This window comes from Physella acuta, unplaced genomic scaffold (genome assembly GCF_028476545.2).
Source record: "Physella acuta isolate Inbredline_101_S28 unplaced genomic scaffold, ASM2847654v3 ptg000475l, whole genome shotgun sequence".
NCBI classification, from domain to species: domain Eukaryota; kingdom Metazoa; phylum Mollusca; class Gastropoda; family Physidae; genus Physella; species Physella acuta.
Window position 1 is genome coordinate 313,580 of NW_026731994.1, and position 11,418 is coordinate 324,997.

General features: G+C 35.5%; 1 protein-coding gene across 3 annotated transcripts in view; it reads right to left on the reverse strand.

Moving 5' to 3' along the window:
• The window catches only part of LOC131943978 (centrosomal protein of 152 kDa), a 28,112-nt gene extending 17,086 nt beyond the window's left edge, over window positions 1-11,026 (reverse strand). For 2 of the 3 annotated variants that reach the window (XM_059304402.1, XM_059304403.1), the window contains exons 1-10: window positions 10,928-11,026; window positions 8,967-9,129; window positions 8,644-8,744; window positions 7,789-8,287; window positions 6,739-6,856; window positions 4,121-4,276; window positions 3,226-3,365; window positions 2,459-2,659; window positions 544-691; window positions 174-265 (exon numbers count right to left, since the gene is read on the reverse strand). In XM_059304402.1, coding sequence (XP_059160385.1) covers window positions 174-265; window positions 544-691; window positions 2,459-2,659; window positions 3,226-3,365; window positions 4,121-4,276; window positions 6,739-6,856; window positions 7,789-8,287; window positions 8,644-8,744; window positions 8,967-9,080 — 1,569 coding nt within the window. In that variant the 5' untranslated portion in view covers window positions 9,081-9,129; window positions 10,928-11,026. Of the gene's footprint in view, window positions 1-173; window positions 266-543; window positions 692-2,244; window positions 2,430-2,458; window positions 2,660-3,225; window positions 3,366-4,120; window positions 4,277-6,738; window positions 6,857-7,788; window positions 8,288-8,643; window positions 8,745-8,966; window positions 9,130-10,927 lie in introns of those variants that run through there. The other variant, XM_059304404.1, reaches the window with a different exon arrangement.
• Between the last annotated feature and the right edge of the window lie 392 nt (window positions 11,027-11,418).

Consider the following 11,418-nt stretch of genomic DNA (forward strand, 5'->3'; position numbering starts at 1 on the left):
TAAAAATACAAAAATATAAAGAAATTAAAAATTTTAAGTTTGGTTATTATTAAATTTTCCCTAGGTGATACAAGTCATGAAAAATCTCAGTATCTATACATATTGCAGAGCCAGCGATTGTAATAGAACATCAGTTTTACCAAATGTATCAACACAAGACATATAAGCCTCACCTGGAAAGAACGACAGAGATCATCAGATATTTGTTTTGATGCCAAACTTTGTTGTAGCTGGGCTTTGAGTGTGCTGATTTCATGGCTAGATGCTGTCAATTGGATGGGGGGGGGGGAAAACACTATCAATTCATATGAAATATGTTGATAAGACACACACACTAAACATACCCACAGATCTACACCCCAGGAACAAAATTCACACCCCAAGAACAAAAGCTAAACCCCCCCAAACTAACACCCCAGGAACAAAATCCAAAACCCCCAGTACACAAGCCACACACCCCTCCAAACATACACCCCAGGAACACAAGCTACAAACCCCTCCAAACATACACCCAAGGAACACAAGCCACACCCCCAGACTTACAGTGTTCCAACAATGCCTGGCACTGCCTCTGGCTCTCCTCCAGACTCCGAGACAGCCTGTTGATGGTTTCCCCTCGTGACACCTGGGCCCTCTCCAGCTCCTGGCTTGTGTCAGCCAGCTGTTTCTTTAGATACACAACCTCGTCTTGCTACAGGTGGTCAAAACAAATATCTAATCAAACACACTTCAAATACACAACCTCGTCTTGCTACAGTAACAAAACAAATATCTAATCAAACACACTTCAAATACACAACCTCGTCTTGCTACAGGTGGTCAAAACAAATATCTAATCAAACACACTTCAAATACACAACCTCGTCTTGCTACAGTAACAAAACAAATATCTAATCAAACACACTTCAAATACACAACCTCGTCTTGCTACAGTAACAAAACAAATATCTAATCAAATACACAACCTCGTCTTGCTACAGGTGGTCAAAACAAATATCTAATCAAAACACATGCATGAAACAACAGTAACAAAACAAATATCTAATCAAATACACAACCTCGTCTTGCTACAGGTGGTCAAAACAAGAACACATGCGTGAAACAACAGAAACAAAACAAATATCTAATCAAAACACACTTCAAATACACAACCTCGTCTTGCTACAGGTGGTCAAAACAAGAACACATGCGTGAAACAACAGAAACAAAACAAATATCTAATCAAAACACACTTCAAATACACAACCTCGTCTTGCTACAGGTGGTCAAAACAAGAACACATGCGTGAAACAACAGAAACAAAACAACACATGCGTGAAACAACAGTAACAAAACAAATATCTACTCAAAACACACAGTCATTAATAAAAACAATCATTTTAACACTGTAGAAAACTTTTTAAAAATATGGCTTTAAAAAGACAATCTATAGATCTAATTTTTTAACCTTCAAGCGAGGAACTCAAGAGAACACAACCGTAAAACAGCAACTATTTAATAAAGATTTTTTTCATAACAGATCAGTAATAAAAATAACAAATTTTGAATTACAGTACACTTTTTATAAAAAGTGTTTTAAGCTGACATTTTTTTTTGTGTTATTTTTTTAAATAATGTTCCAAAACAAATAATTTTAGTCTGATGGAGTGCCAAACCAGAGACAAAGATGCTCATATGCATCGCAATATTCAAATGGGTCACTTTATCATTTCTAGGCAGATTTTGCTCTTTACCACATGAAGTTCAAGAACATGATATCTTGTGAATAGTACAAGGAATGATACATACACTAACTGACGTGAACCTAGACACAGATTAACTCTAATGCAGCTTCCTGCAACTGACCATTGGTTTCTACTACTAATCCAAAAATCTCTTACTGCATAGATCACGAAAACATCCTTCCCAGGTCCAAAAGGGTATCTTTACTTACTAAAAAAAGTGGAGGTGCATAAAACTGACTGCACTATCCCTCCATTTGAATCAGAGGAACTCTACTTCAGCTACCCAAACTGACAATCTACTTGTCTTACCTGCTCTAGCGCCGCCTTGATCCCATCCATCTTCTCCTTCAAGCCTAGCACCTCCCTCTCATACAACAACTCTACTTCAGCTACCCAAACCCAACTCTACTCACCCTGCTCTCTAGTGCGGCCTTGATCCCATCAATCTTCTCCTTCAAGCCCAGCACCTCCCTCTCATACAACAACTCTACTTCAGCTACCCAAACCCAACTCTACTCACCCTGCTCTCTAGTGCGGCCTTGATCCCATCCATCTTCTCCTTCAAGCCCAGCACCTCCCTCTCATACAGCAACTCTACTTCAGCTACCCAAACCCAACTCTACTTACCCTGCTCTCTAGCGCTGCCTTGATCCCATCCATCTTCTCCTTCAAGCCCAGCACCTCCCTCTCATACAGCAACTCTACTTCAGCTACCCAAACCCAACTCTACTTACCCTGCTCTCTAGCGCGGCCTTGATCCCATCCATCTTTTCCTTCAAGCCCAGCACCTCCCTCTCGTAGCGCTGCGTCAGACTGGAGATGACAGACTCATGTTCGTGCCTGGCTCTGCTCAGGGACTCCGAGGCCTGCAGGTCATCAATGTGGTGGGACAAGTTCTCGATGGTCGACTCGGCCGTCTGAAGTTTTTTTATCAGCTGGAACACAAGGAGGTGAAACATGCTATAGCTAAATATTTAACAATGTTTTTTAAAATGGGTGGGATAAGAAAAGTATGTTGTGACTAAAAATAAACACTTATTGAAGCTTTTAACTAAGCAGGAGTAAGTAAAACTTGTTATAGCTGCAAAAGAAATACAGCTATAAATATTTAACTCAAACAGAATCCAGCACCAAAAATTTTACATATCCATTACAACTGTTCAAAAGTTTCCTTCTTTGTGCAAATATATATATATTCAGCAAAGTAGGCCTACTTCACTTTTTCATCGCTGTATGCAAGTTATAAATCTATAAATAATTGGTTGGTTTCAGTTTTTTTTTAATTATATTTTTAAAAAATTGAATAAGCGACTTAAAATGTAAATATTTTTCAAATTATGAGTAAAACAATAAAAGAGAATTGAGAAATTGATTACAAAATTGCTAATAAACTTAATAATAAAGACTTGAGTTTTCATAATGATAAATTTAAAAAAAGAAAACAATTTTTTTCAACTTCTACATGGAACTATAATAAGCAGAACAAAAATGTCAGCCTCACCTCCTCCTTAGTGTCCCGTAGCGAAGAAACTTGAGACTCGAGAGCTCTGATTTTCCCATTGGCGTTAGTGTTTTCAGTCTTGGCTTGCTGCAGTAAGGCCTGGCAGTGTCTGAGACTTTCTCTGGCACCTTCAGCTTCACCTGCACACAAAAAGTTTCTTGAGGTTAACACAAAGTTATTTCATACAAAGTTACTGGGGTGTGGAGTGTGACAGTAAACTATAGAGTAATGTCATCTTGTGCTGTAGCTGTTCTGGGAGCTGGTAAAATCACCACCAGCTGAGACGGTAATTATTTTTTTAAAGAAGAAACCATAGGACAAGAAATTGTGGTTGGATGGTAGAGCGCATGATAGCTAACCCAAATATGTCTCAAGTTCAGTTTCCAGGCTTGAGTCAATATGACATTTCTGAGTGCAAACTTCTCTGAAGGGTACCTGACTTACATTAGGGAAAGTAAAGACATCTGGTTGTAGGGCTGTACACACTACACTATCAAATGCCAAGGTCGCAGAAACAGGTGAACTCTACTTCAACTGTCCCATGGACCATGTTCAAATAGGTAACATTACTTTAATCACCATTTTTTTTTCATTCTTTTTTTTCATGCCTCAAAGTTTCAGATTGGCTAATTGGTCAAATTGACCAACGCTAAGTAATTCAAACTCCACCCAGCTGTGATGGATACCTAACCAAACTCTGAGCCATCAAACATGATGGACAAGGGCCCTACACAGAAATAAAAAAAACCAAAACACTCTACTTCATCTATTTCTATAGTTGACCATACAGAAGGATACTACAACAAACATAATGCACGTATAAGTTAAGATCACAAGCTGATGTATCACAAGATCAAGACTGACCTGTAGCTAGGATCACAAGATCAAGACTGACCTGTAGCTAGGGCCAGCCTGTGCTTCAGTGACCGGATCTCTTTCCCCATCTCTTCATCTTTCTCCTCTAGTTTGTGCGTCAGTTCTTCAATCTCTCTCCCCCTCGCCTTGTACAGAATGGTCAGCTGCTCGTACGTTCGTACATCTTCTGGCTTATCTGATAGAAGGAAACAATAAAAGATTGTGATGTTCGTACATCTTCTGGCTTATCTGATAGAAGGAAACAATAAAAGATTGTGATGTTCGTACATCTTCTGGCTTATCTGATAGAAGGAAACAATAAAAGATTGTGATGTTCGTACATCTTCTGGCTTATCTGATAGAAGGAAACAATAAAAGATTGTGATGTTCGTACATCTTCTGGCTTATCTGATAGAAGGAAACAATAAAAGATTGTGATGTTCGTACATCTTCTGGCTTATCTGATAGAAGGAAACAATAAAAGATTGTGATGTTCGTACATCTTCTGGCTTATCTGATAGAAGGAAACAATAAAAGATTGTGATGTTCGTACATCTTCTGGCTTATCTGATAGAAGGAAACAATAAAAGATTGTGATGTTCGTACATCTTCTGGCTTATCTGATAGAAGGAAACAATAAAAGATTGTGATGTTTGTACATCTTCTGGCTTATCTGATAGAAGGAAACATTAAAAGATTGTGATGTTCGTACATCTTCTGGCTTATCTGATAGAAGGAAACATTAAAAGATTGTGATGTTCGTACATCTTCCGGCTTATCTGATAGAAGGAAACAATAAAAGATTGTGTTGTTCGTACATCTTCTGGCTTATCTGATAGAAGGAAACAATAAAAGATTGTGATGTTCGTACATCTTCTGGCTTATCTGATAGAAGGAAACAATAAAAGATTGTGATGTTCGTACATCTTCTGGCTTATCTGATAGAAGGTAACAATAAAAGATTGTGATGTTTGTACATCTTCTGGCTTATCTGATAGAAGGTAACAATAAAAGATTGTGTTGTTCGTACATCTTCTGGCTTATCTGATAGAAGGAAACAATAAAAGATTGTGATGTTTGTACATCTTCTGGCTTATCTGATAGAAGGTAACAATAAAAGATTGTGATGTTCGTACATCTTCTGGCTTATCTGATAGAAAGAAACAATAAAAGATTGTGTTGTTCGTACATCTTCTGGCTTATCTGATAGAAGGAAACAATAAAAGATTGTGATGTTCGTACATCTTCTGGCTTATCTGATAGAAGGAAACAATAAAAGATTGTGTTGTTCGTACATCTTCTGGCTTATCTGATAGAAGGAAACAATAAAAGATTGTGATGTTCGTACATCTTCTGGCTTATCTGATAGAAGGAAACAATAAAAGATTGTGATGTTCGTACATCTTCTGGCTTATCTGATAGAAGGAAACAATAAAAGAATGTGATGTTCGTACATCTTCTGGCTTATCTGATAGAAGGAAACAATAAAAGATTGTGATGTTCGTACATCTTCTGGCTTATCTGATAGAAGGAAACAATAAAAGATTGTGATGTTCGTACATCTTCTGGCTTATCTGATAGAAGGAAACAATAAAAGATTGTGATGTTCGTACATCTTCTGGCTTATCTGATAGAAGGAAACAATAAAAGATTGTGATGTTCGTACATCTTCTGGCTTATCTGATAGAAGGAAACAATAAAAGATTGTGATGTTCGTACATCTTCTGGCTTATCTGATAGAAGGAAACAATAAAAGATTGTGATGTTCGTACATCTTCTGGCTTATCTGATAGAAGGAAACAATAAAAGATTGTGATGTTCGTACATCTTCTGGCTTATCTGATAGAAGGAAACAATAAAAGATTATGTTGTAACATGACATTACTCAGAGGGGGGGGGGGGGGGGGCATTCAGTGATGTTCTATTTGGCAGATGGATAAAGTACACAACAACAAAAGACTATAAAAATTTAACATACAACAAATCAATAGCACAGAGTATTCTTTAGCACTAGAGACAGCAGGGATATCTTGGGAGATGGCAAAATAAACAGGACAAAATGGAAGGTCATGGTATGCTCCACAAGGAGTAAAGAGGATTAAGTCGTCAAATCAATAGCAGCAATATTCTGATTTGAACAATTTTAAAATTAAAATTTCTAGTGATATGTTATCAGATATTGCCAGTTTGGAAATGGCTGTTCTAAATTAACTTGCCAGCATGTTTTAAATGTTTATGTAATGCTTGCGAAGACAACTTTGAAAATTTGTTTTATTTCAATTTAGGCTATTAAAACATTTTCTAGAATTCTCCGGTAGGTGACAAACTGTATCTTGTCAGTAGGTAAATAATGTTTTGCATACTTATCTGAAAGAACTATTTGGTCAGTAGGTAAATAATTTTTTACTTACTTTTCTGAAAGAATTGTAGGCCTATCTTTTAAGTAGGTTATATAATATTTTACCTACCTTTCTGAAATAACTGCATAAGTAGGTAAATAATATTTTGCCTACCTTTCTGAAATAACTGCATAAGTAGGTAAATAACATTTTGCCTACCTTTCTGAAATAACTGCATATGTTAAGTAGGTAAATAATATTTTGCCTACCTTTCTGAAAGAACTGCATATGTTAAGTAGGTAAATAATATTTTGCCTACCTTTCTGAAAGAACTTGATCTGGTCAGTAGGTAAATAAAACTCCTCCTCCCCGTGTTCTGGTGCATGTTTCTTGTTGTAAACCACAGTGTAGTTACTGTAGGTGTCACCCTTAGGCTCCTGAAAACAAATGGATTAAACATACACAGATTTTGATTATATCCATAGAACATCTATGTGTCCATCCTATGTATATGACTCCTGCTAGGGAGAGTACAGGTGGTTGGGCATTATGCTGTAAGACGTCTACCTTGGTCAAGAAACTGATGAACTCAACTTCATCTGCCCTACAAATAGTCAGGTCAGAAAGGGGCACTTTTTAAAATTGAAATAAATAAATAACGCTAAAATAAAGAAACATTTTTTTAATATGCTTTTTCACACCCTAAAAATAACAGCTTTTAACTTTCTATGGAGATATTATTCTTCAAATTTTCAACAGTTTGCTACCATTTTAAAGTAGTTGTTCTGCATTTTAAGTCTTAAAAGAGGAACTAGATACAGAATCTGCAAAACTTTTTACGACTTTGTTTTTCTCTATTCTTAATTAAAATGTTAAATGGAATTTCCTCCAATACAATTAAGTATTATGTGTCACCGTGTTATACACCATATGGACGGCTGACTCAGATTTCCGCTTTTCTTTCCGGATCTATCCAAGGACAAACTACAAGCAGCAGTTGTTTGATTATGTCTTATCTCCTAGTAACTGTTCCCAGATATCGAGTCTTATCTGCCCGGTAGTCCAAACACAGGACTCTTTGGTTTAGCAACAATGAGCTTTACCAACCCGATTCCCTTTTTACAATTGACTTGGTCTAAGACACCTAGCATTATATTTGCCTTTCAAGAGTTTCAGCCTCTTAATCAACAATTTTATTTTTAATTCCACTAAGTGATTCCCCTAACATAATGTATTTTTTTCTAAATTTATCAACTGCCCACACCTGGGAGTTTTTGATAACATGGCTTTGAGTTCGGTGTCTCTGGAAATTATTTAGTATTTGAAAACTACTAAATGAATTATAAAAATTATACACAGACATACTTACAGCTTGATTTTGATTGCTCTGTTTTGGATAGCGTGGTTCAAATGATGTTTGTTGCGTGTGTCCATTTTCAGGCGGCATAAAAACATTTTTCGTGCTATCCTGTGAATAGTTTGCACCATTGTTTCTATCCTGTTGAAATTGTCCATGACCATTGCTTCTATCTTGTTGAAACTGTCCATGTTGCCTAGGCACAACTGCATGCTGAGGTAACGAGTTATAACCAAATTCACCGCCACCAGAAAAATTGTGATTTGCTCCAACACTGGTTAAATTATCCACCGAGCCACTGATTGTGCGAGGCTCTGCCTTAAGCTCCTCAATGTTATTTGCGCCGTTGTGGCGGTGGGCAGCAGGGGTGTAGTTGTAACCGTCATGGTGGAGACCCTCTGGTATGGAATGAGATTTCCATCTGGCATTAGACAAGGGGGATGATGGAACAGGTTGTTGTGAGGGCAAGGCTAAGAACTGGCTGGTATCTCCTTCAGTCTGTGAGACATTCCTGTGGGCATTTTATTTATTTTTAAATTAAAAACAGAAAAAAAACATTTTGGGGGGAAATGTAAAAGCACCGTGTTTGTATTGAAATATAATAAATAAAACATGCAGCTTTATTTTAGCTCCTATACAACAAACAATAAATTTAGTTAAACACTGTAGGCAATAAACTAAAATTTAACGCAATTCCTTCATAAGCTTATTTCAAAACATCTAAAATTACAACCTATCTGTTATGTTTACAAATCAAATAAACTATTTGGCCAGGTTACATTATTTTATACAATAGATTCTATATTCATACTCTTTATTGAATTTATTTTATATTATACAAAGGTAAACTTCAATTCAACAGCTTACCTGCTTGGGTGATTTGAGTCATAATTTTCATCTTCCGATTCATCCGAATATGAAAAATCATCAACAAAGTCTCCTAATTCTTCTTCTAAGGCACGACGAATCTAAAATTAAACATGCCATAATTTACTTTGTGTTAACTTCAATTATAAGCCCTAAACATTAAATCTTTTTTAAAATTTAAAAATTTATTTACACAAAAAATGTCTATGTATTAATACTTTTAATTTTCTACTAACACAATTCGTGAAAACATAAGCAGCTACTGATGCATGTGTTAAAAATTTCTGATCATGTGATAGCTACCATTTAAAAACAACACAAACCTCCTGAGCTTCTAGCTCTCGCTCCCTCTCCAGTTCTTCCTCTCTGTCATCAATGGGGCCATCAAAATATATTGAGCCCATAGGTGTGTCATCGAAGCTTATATTTACACTCATGGCAACTTGCTATGACACATAAGTTAGGGCTATCTTCATATGCATCAATCTAGATAAAATGACAAATAATTAGATCATAGATAAAAATATTTATTATAGTTACGACTTAAAGACTGAGCATGGCCTAGCAATAGAGAGCTAGACTGCTAACCCATATGTCTTGAGTTCAAATACGAGGCTCATAAAACCAGTAGGGTTCCTGAGTCCACCCAGCTCTGATGTTACCAAACTCATGTTAGGGAAAATTAAGCTGGCTGGACATAATGCTGACCACACCATCCCTTCATATGTCGAGTTCAAAAAACATGAATTCTACTTCATCTGCCCAATGGATCATTAGGTCTAAAGAGAAATCTCTACTTTTTTTTTTATAGATAAACATACATAACAAGTATTATGCTTTTGCCAAGTATGCAGGCTGGGTGGTACTTTATTTTTCCAAGCAGGAGATACAGATATAATTAGTGTCAGAATGAGACTTCAAGATAGCTCTAGAGTCATAATATAAAGTGAGTTCCCAGCTAAAAATCTGGACTAATAGTAGGTAATTATAAGACTGTCCATTTTTTAATTAATGTAAAAACAAAACAATTTGATTTTAATCAAATAAAGAAATAACAGAAAATAAGAGAAGAAGATATATCAAATTGGCTGACTATTAAATATTGTCTGATAGCATTATGGTCAAACAGTAGAGTTCTGACTGGTGAACCTAAAAGTCTCGAGTTCGGGTCCCAGGCTTGAGTTAAAAGAAGCAGAGGCGGCTAGGTTTTATGAATTATTGTACTAACTACTAACTATCCCTTCATATGCTGACATCACAGAAATAGATGAGCTCAACTTCATTTGCCAGGTCTGAATAATACTAGGCCCTATACGTTTAATGCTAATGCTAATAGTATCTTAGAGATAGGCCACAGGCCTAATAATAATTAATTATGGTATTAAACTAGGTTACTCTTACTAGGCCTATACATTTAGGCTTATACATTATAATATTAATTACTAATTAGGCCTATATAGGGCCTGCTAAACAATAAAATAGGCCTACACTATTTAATATTTATTAGGGCCTATGGATCTAGAATAGATCTAAACTACTAAGTAGTCACAATAAATTATTTAGTGTTTAAATCGTTAAGCCCATAGGCCTAAGTTTTATATTTTATAGATATAAATAAATTATAAAACTAGTAAAATAATAATAATAAAAAGGCCTACTAGTCTACTAGATAAATAAATATGTTATTAAACTACAACACAGTTTTACAAGAAATGCCCACCATCTGACTTCTTTACCTGTCTTTTAGTTAGTAGTTAGTAGTGTTACCAGGGCCAGTTTCCCTCAGTTTAGATAGATCTAGTTTAGAAAGCCTAAGTTTGAGTTACTAAGTTAAATTAATAAATTTTAGTAGAAATAGTTTTCAAATACCATCAACAATCAACAGAAATTACTAATTACTAATAGTGAATTAGGCCCTAATGATAAATTATTAAATTATTATTAGGCCTAATCCTAATACTAATACTAATAGGAAATTCCTAAGTTGTAGGTCCTAAACTGTGATTAATTTAATAATTACTAGAATCTAGAAACGGAAACTCCAGTAAAGAATTATATTAATTAACGATTCTGATTCACTCGTAGTATGAGAATTATGATCGATCTGGTCGCTAGTTTTCTCACGTGTCGTGTCTGATCATGTTTTGTTTACATTTTTTATTATATTTTTTTTTATTAAACAAGTCTGCACAAGTTCTAGATTCTAGACCTGGATCTAGATTCTAGATCTAGTAACTTTTCATGTCTATAAAAAACAGCAACAAAATAATTTTAAAAATCATACATTTTTAATCTGGAAATCAAAAACAATCCTTTTGAAAATTACGATCATGTAGATTTGAAGCAGCCGCCTCCTACAACAAACTCAAGAATCTAGGCCTAGGTTGTACTGACATCTGTCAGTCAACGGAAGTATATTTTCAGTTGCTATTGTCATTATTTTGACTTTGGAACATATTTTTATGGTCCTTCTTTACGCATAATTTTTTTTTTTTTTTTTTTTTTTTGTGTGACTCGTCATTTTCTTTTAATTTTTGTGACTTTTTGTCCTACATTCTAGACCTAAAAAACACTCCATGCTATTGAGCTATTGATTATTGATGATTTATTTTGTCCACATGACATCATTATTTTTTCTTGAAGCCACTTGTTCTATTTAATGTGATCATTGTACGGAGCGTAACTAGGGTACATTGCTTTTATATGGCACTCTGTTTTCGATGGCTCCCTCATTCACACCCCACGTGTTCTACTCTTCTTGAGAATTTATAAGAT